At 40.3% G+C, this 16,255-nt stretch overlaps 1 protein-coding gene across 1 annotated transcript; it reads right to left on the bottom strand.

Annotated features, from left to right (window-relative positions):
* Positions 1-1,370: 1,370 nt before the first annotated feature.
* LOC139712866 (rRNA N(6)-adenosine-methyltransferase ZCCHC4-like) lies at positions 1,371-16,146 on the bottom strand. The gene is made up of 11 exons (XM_071624678.1): positions 16,059-16,146; positions 14,644-14,851; positions 13,550-13,733; positions 13,020-13,111; positions 12,173-12,245; positions 11,411-11,627; positions 10,799-10,896; positions 10,064-10,188; positions 8,682-8,809; positions 3,508-3,646; positions 1,371-1,962 (listed from the first exon to the last, which is right to left on the bottom strand). The coding sequence occupies exons 1-11, from the start codon at positions 16,144-16,146 to the stop codon at positions 1,371-1,373; spliced, it is 1,944 nt and encodes a 647-aa protein (XP_071480779.1).
* Between the last annotated feature and the right edge of the window lie 109 nt (positions 16,147-16,255).

The raw sequence follows: 16,255 nt of genomic DNA, 5'->3' as shown, positions 1-16,255 counted from the left end.
GCTGCGCTTCGAGAACATGGCAAGTGCGCATATGCACACATCATATATGCCCGGCTTGAGTTTCTTGCTGGCCCTATATGCAAATGATAATGCTTAAAAAATATACACTGTATTTTTGAAGTATCCTGGATATAGACGGTGATCCAAATCACTTACAAAATTTAATGATCTCTTTCTTAGGTCATTATAAACTTTTTCTGTAAGTTTTATCCAAATCTGTTCACAACTTTTTGAGTTATCTTGCAAACAGACAGACAGACAAACAAACAAATGCTAACAAAAACATAGCTTTCTTGGTGGAGGTAATAATAATAATAATAATAATAATAACAATAATAATTCACAAGAATTCTCCACATTACAATCAAAAGCTAAACTAATTTGTGTGATAGTGAGTCTGCATGTTGCTCACCTAAAATTGACAGAAAGCAAAAGAACTAATCAAACATATTGCCTTGTAGCTTCTAAAGCCATGGAAGTTGCCATGTACAGCGCATGACAGCCACATGCCCACACCAAAACCATAGTCTGACAAAACTTTGCCTAATCTACAAAGGCCCTCATCAAATTCTAGGCTTTGTAATATGCAAGTACATATTTGTACATATTTTGATATTCTAGAGCAAAGGCACATAAAGGTACATACTGTAAAGATTTTATTTTTTGTTTGGTAAACATAGTGAACTCTATAAGCCTGAAATTAGGCGTAAGCTTTATATTTTTGCTTTTAATTTAGTTTTCTGAATACATGATCTCAAACACATTGTCAAACAGAATGCGTGTCCTTGCAATAACAATACACGTTGGCATCAATTTGTCTTGTTTGAAAATAATTGCATCTAAGTATAACACATTCTTGATTGAATTTCAATACATGTATCACAACCAGTCACAAAATACTAAATAAATAACTCTATGTGTAGTACATAATTGGCATATTTCACTTGCTAGGATGTTATTTTCATGGATTTGATCCACATAATTCCACATTTTCTACAGTGAAATCAATAACTTAGATTGTAATATTAATGCAACAGAGAAATAAATTGCTATATACTCCAATTTATGTGAGTATATAGTATCATCTTTACAGGCAACAAAGATAGAAATCACTTCCACTTAAGACACTTGAATAAATGCATAATCTGCTACAGCTAGGCAAGCCTTCATAAAGCCTTGAATATTATCCCTAATCTGCCAGTTTGCTCGAACACAAATCATCAAATCCAATGCAACCACACTTACAATATCCCGAAAAAAAAAATCTAATGACATGCTGAGTGAAAGGGAAAGACAGATTAGCAAGCAGCTGAATTATTTGGCATTAATTTTGAGCCATGATATGATTTTTTGGTCAGTTATCATTACGGCTATGAGTTCTTGCAGAATTTAAGTCTAATTTTCTTTTTCAACCGCATTTTGTGGATCCTTTGCATCAGCCTCACTGTCTTACCCATAATCCTCTGCTTTGGTCTGTGGGACAAGGGTTTGCGCTTCTCTCTTCTAACAGATTGGTGTCTACTCATTTTTCTGCACATGTCTCTCTCCAGTGTCAGCTCTTGCCCAGAGTGTTCATGGATGGGCACATGGGGGCGCTCTTTCAAATGGGTCTCCATACCACCCTCACTTTGCTCTTCGTTTTTCCATGGACTTGAATCTCCTCCTCCTCCTTCTCGAACCTCCTCAGCCACTTGTGCAGAGCTGGTTTCGTGTAAAGTATTGGAAGATCCATTCAAAAGTCTCTGGCTGGTGGCCGACAAGGGGAAATCCCCTCCCGACAGGGGGGAATCCCCAAACTCCAGTGATCCAGCAGCCATTTTTGGGGACGCAACATCCTCCTCCTCCTCCACCGGTCCAAATCTTATCTGTGATGTTGTGGACTCGGCATTCCTTCTCTTCTTCTTCTTCTTCTGCCACAGTTTTCCTTTCCTGGCTTTGTCACCATTCATCTCATCATGTGACCTGGTGGTACAGGTGGCAAAAAACCCAGTAAACCTACTTTTCTTTTTGTATTTATGTGCTTTACAACAATTTTATAGGCACTCAACCTGCAATGAGGACGAGTCCCAAGTATACTAGGGCAAGTGTCTATGGGAAATGCGTGTTGTAGCAAAATCAGTCCGTCCTCCATGGGTTAATGTATTGGGCTACGACATATGTTTGCAGCATTACGTTTGCTTCCTACACAATGATTCATAGACTTGCTCAGAATGTGGGAAAATGGATTAGCAAACATTTGGAAGGTTTCAATTATGATAATAGAAATTTCAATTTTTCTTTCAAATGGGTGTGTACAAATATGCATTTCCAGACAATTACATATCAACCCACTCACGACACTATTTTCTAAGCTTGAGTAAACAAGTACCTTTTGCACCTGAATACACACACACCACTGACAAATATGTCATGGGTAACAACACACTACAAATAATCTATTCGGAGCCATTTCTTCTGACAGTGATAACTCATCAATCAAGAGATACTGACTTTGTTACGCTACAAAATGTACCTTCACTTTCATTAATGACAGGGTTAGAGTTACTGCCCTAAAGGCTATTGTCCTCAATGCTATAGTCCTAGGAGGTTATACAGTCATCTTTGTCTAAGTCAACCTCGCATAAGTCGAATATTCACCTAAGTCGAAGGTCTTTTCAATCCTCTTCCCTATATTATATTCGATTGATTTTAATCCCTCGTAAGTCAGATCTTTAATCCCTCATAAGTCAAAGCTATTTCTTCAGTCCAAATAGATTTGACTTAGGCAAGGTTGACTGTAGTCCGCAAAGTGAAGGTCTCATGGTACAACCACTATTGGAAGAGATCTATCACTATGAGGGTTAGTTAATGCCCTGATTTAGCTCTCACTGTACTACTTGTTCCAAAGATGTAACTCACTGAATGACAATTTATCACTGTAATGACAACAATAATGCATTACCTCCCTTCAAGCACTCATTAGAAGAGCATATATATCTATCTCTCTTGGAGTAGAATTGGGTCATTTTCATATCCCTATATTGTGTAAAGGGCATCATCATATTTCAAATAATGTGATGAATTTGTGAATCATTATCACCATCATCACCATATTGCACTTTACATACAGCTTTTTATTACTATTATTTTGATATTGCTATGTAATGCAGAATGTCCTTTATTTGTAACTTTGTGTATTCTGCATTAATTGTTGTATTTTGTCATGCTGTCGCAGGGTCCCCAAGGATAACTGTAAAAACCGCTGATGGGGCTACCCTAAGTAAAGAATACTAAGTCAATATATAAATAATTTACATTATCTATGATTATTATAATGAACATAATATCAGTGCTCATTATCATCATCATTATTTTTCTATCACTACTATCTTCTTTTTTTTTTGGGGGGGGGGGGGGGGAAGGGGTTGAACAATGTGGCTGATAACAATTGTCTAAAGAGGATTTCTGGGGACAGAAACTGTAACTGCTTTGACGAGAGTGGGGTGTCATAAAGATATCTAGCCATACCTCTTGCGGGGGCGATATCTTTCAGGGCAGTCCCTCCTCTTGTGATCCAGGTCCCCACAGATGTGACAGCCTTGATGGACTCGCCCACAGACATGAGATGGCAGCTCGCATCGGTTACACGTGGTACAGTGAGTGAATGCTGTATATACAGATGAGAGATAGGCAGAAATATCAATGTGTGGATACATACAGATACAGATGGAGAGATAAAGAGATAGATAGATAGGCAGATAGATAGGTAGATTGACAGATAGATGGATAGACAGATAGATACTAGTAGATGGACAGAGATAGATAGATAGATAGATAGATAGATAGATAGATGATAGACAGGTAATTACTGCAAAAGCTGTTATTTTTGCACTAGTTAAATTTTTGCGAATCTTGTGAATCACAGTTGGGCCATGAATATGACAACCTGCGAAAATGGACTGAACATACAGGCATTAGTGCACTTACGATAGCCTCAGTGCTAAATAGTGCGAAACAACATCTCACAAAAATGTCTGTGACTTCCTAATTCGTGAAAATATTGGTACGGTATGCAAAAATAAGAGCTATTACAGTAAATAGATGAGAGTGAGAAAGAGAGAGAGAAAAGGAGAGAGAGAAAAGGAGAGAGGATAAGTATTAAGTATATTTCTAGCTGTATTGTGTGAATATCTTTATCAACAACTTGGACTGAATTTTTGATGTACCATGTTTGCTTCCTCATGAGCTAAAATCAATACTAGTGTAACAAAGTGATGTCACGCTGTAAGTCATGATAGTGCGTGTACGCACGTTGTATTAGAGTATATGGGTACGGACGGGGCGTGCGTTTAGACGCATGCGGTATGAATAGGAGTCTGTACGGGAACTGACAAATGGTCAGTTGCGTCCTAGCCACGGCCGGGAAAGGACAGTGTGTAGGTAGTCCGTATACGAGCAGTCGGTGAGATTGTGAAGGGCTGTGGGCAACTCCGTGATATACTTTCCTATGTTTTATTCGTCCATCTCCGAGAATAAAGGCAAGTAAAGTGCTTGTGCCATATACAATTCAGTTACCGTCGCAATAACCGGTGTATTTATTTGTGATTTCTGGTACGTACGAATGCGGTGATATATGAGAGAGAATTGAGTCCTTTGTATGCCAAGACAGGAGAGTCCCAACATCGATACACAATGGTCCCGGAGGAGTTACATTTGGTGGCAGCGGTGGAATTCTGTCATGCATATTCAGGGATTTTGATTGTATTTGTTCGTATTGTTAGCAAGATTTTCCGATCTTATTCAAATTTTGTTATCCACTTCATTTACACGACGCCTAAAGGCGCCGTCACCGACATGTGCAATTTATTGCATTAACTACAAGTCGCCGTAAAGCCTAGTCACCTACGTAGAATGCAAAGGTGTCTTCACCTCTACATCGTAAAGACGTATTCCTGTAAGGCTCGCCTGGAGTCACTTCACCTACACACCACCTGCAGGCGCCTCTTCACCTACACACCACCTGCAGGCGCCTCTTCACCTACACACCACCTGCAGGCGTCACTTCACCTAAGCACCACCTGCAGGCGCCTCTTCACCTACACACCACCTGCAGGCGCCTCTTCACCTACGCGCCACCTGCAGGCGCTACACCTCTACCAACACATCACCAGCCAACACGTCCCACGTTTCACTATGGGTGGAAACTTCAAGTGTTACACGTGCCAACAGTACTTCGGCCACCACCGAAGTCTCCAGAGACACATCGAAAGTCAGCAAAGGCATCCGAGGCGTTTTGAGTGCCACGAATGCAAGCGAAGCTATGGAAGGATCGACAACCTCCGGGCCCATGAAAAGACACACCGTGACATGCCAGCAGAGAAGAGTCCAACGGGTAGAGGGAGGAGCCCCCATAGGAGAAGTCCCCATAGGAGGACCCCCAGAAGCCGGAGTACGCGGAGGAGAAGCAGCCCACTGCGGAAGACTCACGAGACTGGGGAGCAGCGGAGACTGGGTCGGTCCACAGCGACCCCAAAGCCAACACGGGAGGAGTCAGACACGAGGGAGCAGCCCTCGAACGTCACCCCGGCAGTATGTCAAAGAGGGTGGCAAAACACCTCTGTCTGGCAAGGCAAGGGGGATGTGGGCTCTACGAGAGGCGGAACAACGGGCGGCGGATAGTACATCCGAGGATGTCACGGAGTCAGACACGAGGGAGCGGCCCTCGAACGTCACCCCAACCGGAGATGCTGGCCCGGATGACGGAGGTGGAGACCAGCTTGTGATCGGAGTGTCGCCCATTACCCGGCAGTATGTCGAAGAGGGGGGCAAAACACCTCTGTCTGGCAAGGCAAGGGGGATGTGGGCTCTACGAGAGGCGGAACAACGGGCGGCGGATAGTACATCCGAGGATGTCACGGAGTCAGATGGCCCTGGTGACGGATCCAGCGATGTGTTTCCTATGCTTTCAACTGACATCAGACGCGTACAGCTCGGGAAAGACATCGGGAGCCTTGAGGCGCATCGCATGTTGATGGGACTGCCTGTTAGAGTAAGGGAGAACAGTACCACCACATGGTACGGTGCCCAGGGCATGAAAATATTCCAGGAAGAAAAGGAGAGGGAGTACCGAATGGTTATGCACAACTCCGCTGAAGGCAACCGGCAAACCAGTGGCGCCACCAAACTTCACAAAGTCAACCGGGGGGAAATAGATGTGCACTCACCACAGACGACCTGGAAGAAGAATGCAAAGGGAGGGTGAAAAGCATCAAACAAACAGTAAAGAGGGAGACCTTTCGGGAGGGAATCCTCGTCTGCCAAGAGGAAACCATCACAGACTTTTTAAGTCGACCTGGAGGCCAGATTCCTGACAAAGGACTGCCATTAAGTTCAGCGTGTTATGAATCTAAAAAGCTGTAGTTAATTTTACTCAACCTTATGATTTGTGAATAGAGAACACAAGAGCTTTTTCGAAGTAGCGAAATCAAGAATAAAGTATGTTTCAATTTGTGTATTTTTTCGGCCAAAGTGAGACAATATAACATGTTTTATCATGACAGTATAGCAATGATAAGGATTGTTTAAGTCATGAGTTCAGATAAAAGGAAGAGTTGAAAACGTTGATTATTTGTAACATCGATGTTTACGCTGTCTAAGCATTGGAGGTCAGAGAGTTATGTCTTAAGATACCCTCTATCACAGAATATTACAGGTCTGAAGGAAAGAGTTGTAACTGAAGAGTGTTTTCTTACCTTTTTGAGTTAGAATACTGATTGCAACAAAAAAAAAACCCACAAGGGATAAGTAACTATTAACTGTTAATGAGTATGCATTCCATGTAATATGACTCTCAAGGGAATAAATACATTCCTGTGTAGTAGTTTTCTTTTTCATTGGAGTTTGGCATAAGATGGAAATTGTGATAGACTAGGAAGTTATAAACTCCACCTTGTTTCTTTAGCTTTAAAGGCTGACTTCTTATATGAATATGCGGCTTTACACTGAGTCGTTACCAAATTTTGCCACAGGTATGAAAGCCATATATCAGGTGGTAGTTTTGAGGTTTGTTATGTTTTGCACTTAGTAAGATAAGTGATGTGTATAGGCTTACTCAGTATGTTGTCCCATTAATGAATGACTGCTAAAGAGCGAGTAGGCTTTGAAGAAAGAATAACATCTTGTTTAGAGGAAGCTATGAATTATGTATAGTTATACAGAAAGAAGCCAGATATATGAGAAGGCTGTCAAATAAAAGTTGTTTCACTGACAGGGAAGTAGTTTAATACCATCGCTTCTGTTATCGTTGTTATTTCACCGTCAGAGGACTGACTTGTTTTGGAGGGGGGTAGTGTAACAAAGTGATGTCACACTGTAAGTCACGATAGTGCGTGTACGCACGTTGTATTAGAGTATATGGGTACGGACGGGGCGTGCGTTTAGACGCGCGCGGTATGAATAAGAGTCAGCACGGGAACTGACAAATGGTCAGTTGCGTCCTAGCCAAGGCCGGGAAAGGACAGTGTGTAGGTAGTCCGTATACGAGCAGTCGGTGAGATTGTGAAGGGCTGTGGGCAACTCCGTGATATACTTTCCTATGTTTTATTCATCCATCTCTGAGAATAAAGGCAAGTAAAGTGCTTGTGCCATATACAATTCAATTACCGTGGCAATAACCGGTGTATTTATTTGTGATATCAGTTACGTACGAATGCGGTGATATATGAGAGAGAATTGAGTCCTTTGTATGCCAAGACAGGAGAGTCCCGACATCGATACACAACGGTCCCGGTTGTGTTACACTTTCAAGGGATAGCAGGGTAGCAACGCAGTCCACAATTTATGACTCATCCATTTATTTTGTATGCTACCTGATATTTTTATCTAAATGATCATCTCCCTTCGCAATGCGTTGTGCAAACTGTACCCATTTAAGATTTAATTCTACAGTCATGCTGGATTTTGTAATAACATATGTAGCCCCTTAGTAGGTATGTCCATGATTTTCATCATAGCTGCTGCTAATACACCAAAAAATATCTTTATAAACATCAATGAAGGGCAATTTGTCAATCAACCCCTTCTTACTTCTTATGTGAAATAACCACAGCTGTAGTTACTTTGACAAGGACAGTTGACAGGCTAGATGCATCACTTACATCTTTAGCCCCTGCCATCAAGCAATGCCATTTGATGAGAAACAACTCTCACTCCTTTCTTTCATTTAATATGCCTTGTCCGCCTTGGACTACTTAACATAACAGTGTCAGAATTTTGGAGCTTGGGTATTTGTTCCATGTTCATCGTGTCACTGCTGGCAAACAGGGATGGCCTGGTGGTAGTGTCGCTGCCTGGAAAGCAGTAGATGACAGGTTTGAGTCCCACTGGTTCCTTTTTTCCAGCATGTTTGTTAATTTACAGATCAGCAGTTGCGATCTTAACGAATTTAATTTGTAGAGGGAGACAAATTGAAGAAACTCACACCTGAACTCTCACTTCGTTTGAACACCTTTTTTTTGGTCTGTATTACCCAGGTCCTTGAGATGTGACTGCACAGCAAGATGTTGCTTGATAGATTGGCATGTACTCAATATCAGATTTCTTTACTAAAAGTGACCATAGAAGGACCTAAGAGAGGAAAAGAACTATGCATTACAGTGTACATGCGCTGGTGCAACCTGTCTGATCATCAGTAGCATACTTACACGGTTTGACGCATTTGGCACACGGCACACAGTGTCTGTACGTTGTCCCGTTCTTGGAGGGGCACTCTTTGCATAGGGAACAGTGCTGGTTTTCACTGGCCACGAAGCGCTGGCATTCCTCACAGAATCTGCAGAAAGGATTTAATCAAAATCAGAAATACTTTGATGCACACATGGGCCTTTTGATGACATGCCATTACACGAGTCCTTGATAGAGTTTGCAAAAACCAGGTAACATTGTTGCAAGTGATGATAGGAGGTTGTTTTGTATTTCAGTGCTAAGAAATAATCATTTATTGATTTCTGAAAACATTTCTTCCAAAGATATATCGTCATATTGAGTGAACTAATGTAAAGTATTTGGGATTTTATACCAGCACAGGTTTTGGAAAATATATACTGTTTGGCCCACAATTTACAGTAAAAATTGTTGCTACTAGAAGAAAGTTACAAGAAATCATCTACTGAACGATCATTCATTGATTGAGGTCAATGACTAAAATTCAGTGAGCTGCTCTAATGTGAAAAGAGACTCAGCCTGCACAATGCAACTGAAAGGCGTAAACTGATTGGCCAAAAATCAACGCTGTTACTACCATGAGCAATCTCTTGGTATGGATGCCAATGCCATTTTGAAGTAGCAGTGCCAAAGGGGTTAAACTTTTGTTTCTATCCATTTACATGTGTGTACAAATGAGCGAAAAAAAAAAGAAAAGAAAAGAAAAAAAAAGACCAGTGTGGCAGGGGTTGACTTAGTAGCCTATTATGTGACACTAATTGCATGTACTAACTTTATGTGTCATATATTGCAGGAGTGTAATATGTTGTAAATTCCGACTTTCAAGAAGACACCGTATGCAAGTAATTGAATTCATGACTGGAAAATCTCCGTGACGGAATGAGGAATTAATTTTAGCTATTTTTTAGAGAAAAAAATAATTTTTCACATTGGAGATAATATACGGCACATTTGTGCTGTGGGAAGCAATATTTCGCTTGAGTTGTTAAATCTTGATAAAATCAATTGACTAATGAAATTTCTGAACATTGTTTGTATAAATTGTTTTCTGAATTTTAGTTCTTATGTATAATGTCGTTGTTTAAATGGTTTTCTTGGACCCCTTGGTGGAACAGCAGTGTCTTGTAGGCACGGCTGGGCAGGGCAATCCAGCCATATTCCAATGATCATAGTTTGATCATCCGTTGTGTATTCCAATTATGTTGATTACATACGGAATATAGAATACAAACAACATCAACAACAACAACAGCAGCAGCAGCAACAACAACAACAAACCCTCCAAAAATACAAATACAGTATCCAGCAGTTACTACCGTTCTGGTGTTATCTAAAGACCTAGGCATCAATCAATCTCTTTTACCTATATCCCTCTGATGCAGGAAGCTCTATCTTGGCTGGGTCAATGTTGGTGAACACCCTGACTGGTGACCCCTTCTTCTTGGCATTCGGTCCCCCTTTGAAGAGAGGGTGATTGTCATAGTCAACCTGAGAAAGGGGTGAGAAGAGTGGTACAGTGCACTCCTGTTATAATGAACATGATTATAAAAAAAAAAAAATATCCTTACAATGTATTAAAAATTCAGTCCCAAAATTATTATCCATATATTATACACTTTATTTGTTTGGCTATAACAAAATTTCAAACCAAAGTCCTTAACGACTATGGCTACAATGAGCTGTTTGTAATTCATTTCAGCCTGCTAAGCATGAGAAATTACTTGTGTGAAAACTCCCGCTTTTACAGTAAATCTAGTCACTCACAGATTCCACTTGTTTTACAGCATTCAACCATCATATTCAACAACAATCATTTGTAGCTTCTTTTATACACACTAATGGACCATGTAGCTAAGATTTTGATTTTCAAAATGAAAATATTGATAAGCAGAGTGACCAGAGTGTAGCTGCTGGTTCCATGACAGTTGCTCCCATGAAATATCTGCATACCAAGCCATACATAAATTCAACCCACAAATATAACCCTAACCCTTATCCTAATCCTCACATCAAACCAAACTTAAAACCCTATCACAACCCTAACCCTAAGTCCTTGGAGAGAGAGAACAAAAAAAGTGGATGGGGTATCAGCATTTACCTTGTAGTCCAGCATCTTGAATCCTGTGAGATTCTGGATGATACGTTGCTCCAGAAAGTACGGGAAGATCCATATGACAGGGAGTTGGACATTTGAGTCTGTGTAATATCATACAACAAAACAATGAAAGCATTGTATTAATAGGGGGATACCATAGAAGTTGAATTTTGGATTGCTACTGATGACAAATCAAAAATTTAATATTTCCTCTTGCGTATAGATGAATATTTGAATTTCAACTTATTTTCTTCTCTCTCTCTTTTACAGGTACATATACTTGACAAATAAGAACCATGGTACTGGTGAATGACCTGGTATATTCAAACAACATGACTGTATTCCGACACAACCTAAGCCCCTTTATATAGAATAAAGCATCCAAAGAAAATTTAAAATAAAGTGACGATCAAAAAATGACAAAAGAGTGTACACTTCAGCATGAAATTTGACAGCAATATGTGACATATTGCCATACCAAATGGTTTAGCAGTCATTCAGACATTTGACTTGCACCAGGAATGCAATAACATACACGGTATGGTAAGAATGTAGACCTCAGCTCAGAAGATCGAAGGCCCTCCCCTCCCCTTCCCACCCCTGAGTGTAATGTACCTGCAACATCTGCTTGCCACATTTTCATGATCCAGCGCACACTCGATGCAAGTACATCCACCAGCCCTCCAAATGGCGGGTCGGTTACCACGACGACCCCTCTCCCACCAGACCTGGAGAGGAACTCTCTACATGTCTCCTGACTCCCGGAACCATCCAGGAAGAAGTGGTTGAACATGTTGAACCGGCAGAATTGGGATGGAGGATAAAACTGACCCTGTGTTTGAAATAAAGAAGGAAATACTCATATTTATAAGGAACATTACATTCATATCAATAATGAAACAGAAACAGACATGTTCTAATTCAATACTTGGTATGGAATTGATGAGGATGTTAACCTCTGGAAAGAAACATGAATAGGGAGACAATAGGAACTACAAACATGAAAGACAGAGAACAGTCTTGAGGAATCTGTACTTCCATACCTAAATGTCACATGACACTTCTTCCAAGAGGAATCCTAATATGCATTTAAATTGCAATGCAAATAAAATATGTTTGCATCTATTTTTCTTCTCTTTTCTTTTGCACCTGTGAAAATTCATTAAGAGTTTCCTAACTGCTGATTTACGTATGTTGAGAGATGTGACTTTAAATATTTGTATGTGCATGTGTGTGTGTTCAGAATTGACCTCCAAAACAAATTTGCTACAGCGAAAAATCTCCTCTGAAAAGGTCAACTGATATGATCGATACACATCTCAGATCAGCACATATGACCATGTTATCAATTAATTTAGGGCAAATTTCTGAACTTACGTAGCGATGGTCAATATCCAGCAATAGACTGTCCAGCTCGACTGAGTCTTGTGAAGTGATGTATTCATGCAACCTGGAATATCGGATGCACATAAATTTATTATTTATTCACATTTTTATAATGCAAGGTTGACAGGACAGACTCTGATAATCTAGCAACAAACACAATGAGCTGAGAATGGTAGAGTTAACAAAATAAGGTCAATGGAACCAACAGTGTTCACACGCCAGAAAGCTTTTGGGTTTAAGTGATAGAGAAAAGAACTCTTAGAAAATTGAAAGGTCTGGAATTAATGGGTAAACACAATGACTATGAAATTGGATTTGGTTAAGAAAAGAAAATTAAAGAATTTCAAGGGTTCTGAAAAATGAATGGTTAAAACAAAGCTCTGAAAATGAAACATTCTTTAAAAAGGTTGTATGAATTGAAGGACTGAAGGAAAGAATAGAAGTTTTAGAAAGAGAGAAAGGTCCTAAGAATGAAGGATTTCAGAATTTATAACAAGGTTACACAAAAATGGCTCCAATTATAAATGGGGCGACAACAAAAAAAAAACCCCACAACAACAGGCTCTTGGAATCAACAGAAATGTTTTTAGTATTTGTGTTGTTAAAACAAAAAGGTTTGTAACATTACAGTTCTACAGCTTGGTGAAAATCAAAGTATGTTCTCAGTGACAAGACAAACTGTAAAAACAATTAGGCATGATGCACAATGGATGAAAAGCTGTCACAATAGCTCACCTCAGCCAAAGGGTCTGTGAGCTAAAGCAATTATCACTCTAAAGACTGTTGCTTTTATCACCACATGTCAAGTAAAAGCTATGACAGGGGAGTTTGCGTTTACCTTGGTACACCCAGACATAGAACCCTGTTGAATCCAAGAGACTGGAGCGTATCAACCAAGAACTGTACAGTCTTTGATGTGAACAAGTATTGCTGCAAAGTGAAATACAGTGAGAGAGAGAGAGAGGGTCAAAACATGTCAACTATCTCATCATAATTATATTAACAGCAAAATACATTCCATTATAAAACATTTAGTCTGTGATGTGAGAGACTTCTGTCAGAGTCAGACAACCTTCAAAGATTCCCTCCATCCCCCCCCCCCCCTCAAAAAAAAAAAAATTATACAGTTCTATCAAAATACTAAATGTGGTCATACATTGATCTACTGTAAACTTTATACAATACATTTCTGGATTTTACATTCCTTTCAAAATAACAAAATATTACACACAAGCACAAGCACAAGCATTTGATTTTCAAAGAAAAGAGAGAAAAAAAATTCGCTCTTAAAAACATTGCACACCTTTTATCTTTACAAAACAGAACATTTCCAAGTTAGACTTGATTCATGCATTCACAAAGACCTACTGCATTTGTCTTGTTATTTTCAATAGCCTCCATGAGGTAGCTGGGTCTCTTGAGGTCTCCAAGACTGATCCCCATCTTCAGACGATGGTCTGCATGCCTGGAGCACTCTGCCGGAAGAAGTAACAGGTGACAGTCTGAGCAGTAGGTACGGTCCGCCTCGTTGAGCTGCAAAGATTGCCTGAACCTGTCAGAGTGATATCAAAAACAAATTAGACATCTCCATCAATTCATTTTGAAAGGGTTATTTGCCCATTTCTTTTACCTGTAGATTGAATTAAATAAAAAGAAATGAAACTTTTTTTTTTTTTTGGGGGGGGGGGGGGGGTTGGGAGATACAGCTGTACCAGCCAATAATTAATGCAGTTCATAGCACAGCATTTACATAAACTGTAAAACCCAACGCATTTAATAGCCATAACTTGCTAAACTTACCCATTTACACTATTTCAGTGAATATCCCGAGTAAGACTTGGTACTATGCTAGGAATGTAAGTTACTAGTAGACCAACCCACTTGTATATATGTAACAGTGCCAATATAGTTTTAATAGTCTAAGTAGACAGTCAATGTGATGCAAATGTAACCCCTACAGTGAACATTACATCATAGAAAATACATCAGAACACTACTCGTTTGCCCTTCGGCAAGGCACATTGTCCACATTGCTGCTCTCTACCCTGGAGTATAAATGGGAGCCAGTGGGTACCCGGTAGGAGGAGAATGTTGGTTGATGAGCATGTGCGTGCCTGTAAGATGGCAACTACAACTGGCTGGAATGCTCCCTAAGGAGTGGAGAGTGAGCACCGTCAGTACTGGTTGGAAATAATATCTGCCTATCCAGCGATCATGGTATGTGCCGTGAGCATTCTACAGAGTGGATTTGGCGCAATATATAAGTCATATATAATTATTAATATCATAATTACTCCCTAACACAAAATCAGCAACAACAAAAAAAGTACAGTGAGGGCAAAGGTCAACTTGCGAATCCCTACCATACCCGATAGCTGGTAGTTGTTATTTATGCAAAAACGCTGCTACCCATATTTCCTAATCATGCTTGCTGAAAATGTCAGCATGGATGATTAACCGACCTATCATAGAATTCCTCCTGGCTCGTCCATGGCTGTCGGGATCGGTTGAATTCCTCTCTCATCAGCCGCTTGGTCTCTGACACGATCTCCACGTCAGAGTAGAGCTGAAAGAAGCCGCAGTCTGTCCTGTCCCGACAAGCCGAGCACGCAAAGTATCGTTGAGACTTCTGCTTTCCATGTTGGAATCGTTCAAACAGTAGTGTTGGACCTGCAGATGGTCAATGAAAAAAAATGCTCATCTTAATTTTCAATTCTACATTGAATTTGTGAAGGAGTGTTGAACTTGACAGACACACACATTAAACTGTAAAGTGAAATAATTCTATCAAGCTGAATGTCATATTCTGCTTATCTAGAGCCTATATTCCAATTTCTAGCACATTTCATGTCTCAAAATCAATGTTCTGTAATGCCTAAAACTTTAAAGGCCCATTTGTGTGTCAAAACTTACATAAATTCAATCAATTCTGTACCGGTAAACAAATTTGTTCCAAAATCTCAACTTCAAGTTAACATTACATAACTATGATATACTGCTGGCCCCCATCATTTGGTTGATTATACTGATAGTCCCGGCTCAAGTGTTCCTGAAATCCATATCAGTGGTGTTGGATATCATATTCATAGAAATGTAACAACTTGGTCCGGAGGCAATATTATCTTTGAAGAAGAAGGTCAACAAAGTTCTTGATAAACTAAGTAAAGCTAAAGTAGAAGAGCAAACCTCCTCAGAATCAACAGAAATATAAAGAATCTCCTCCCGATTAAATACTGTTGAATTCACATTAAAACGACCGTTGGCGTAAGACTGAGGAGTATTAACGACCTTGCCAAGAATACACTTCTGACTGTTGTTGTCACTAGTGTAACTTCCAGAAATAAAGTGTTATTTTGACATTCATAATGACAGTAGATTCCCTATAAATGTAGAGGGTCTACAGACGTCCCCCTCCCCCTAACCCCGGGACGCTCCGTATACAGTTACACACTGTGGGAGCGTCCTGAGTCAATAGAGTGCTATATCGGTAAGCTTGAAAAACATACACAGTCTGTCACAGATTTTCGCACCTCCGTAAGTTTCGAATATCACGAGGAAAAAACGTACTTTTATAGTATAAATAAGATTCTTATCTAATAAATACCCTTCGTTCACCTTGTTCTTGTTCACACTGGTCCAATGATCTTGAAAAAACGTTTTTTTTCACGGCCATATACGGGTCCGTAGTCCTAGCTCCCCATCCCATTCACCATTTTCGAAATCAGTATGCAGTACACTGCGCACGTAAATATTCATGTGCTGGCCCCAACACTGCGTGTTGGGGCTGGTCGCAGTTACCCTCCCCCTTGCCTGTGGGCAGTGTGGCTGTAGTGTAAATGCTCCCCCCTCCCCCCACGTCCCCTTCATCGGTCCTTACCATGAGGGCAGTGAGGTGCCTTCTCCAATACATCTTCACCTAGACAGACATCCACTCCGTACTGACTAGAGGCGGCTGTCGCACACATTATTCAACCAGTTTTAATTTACAAACGGCTAGGAGCTTGTCTCGTCCACGTCTGAAACATTCTACACAACGGTAACCACACACACGTGGTCAAAGCCCGCAGATATAAA

Source organism: Diadema antillarum, unplaced genomic scaffold (genome assembly GCF_040938485.1).
Source record: "Diadema antillarum isolate AM-2024a unplaced genomic scaffold, OU_Dant_1.0 scf00000005, whole genome shotgun sequence".
NCBI classification, from domain to species: domain Eukaryota; kingdom Metazoa; phylum Echinodermata; class Echinoidea; order Diadematoida; family Diadematidae; genus Diadema; species Diadema antillarum.
The sequence above is the reverse complement of the archived record's forward strand: the minus strand, read 5'-3'. Positions and strand labels throughout refer to the sequence as shown.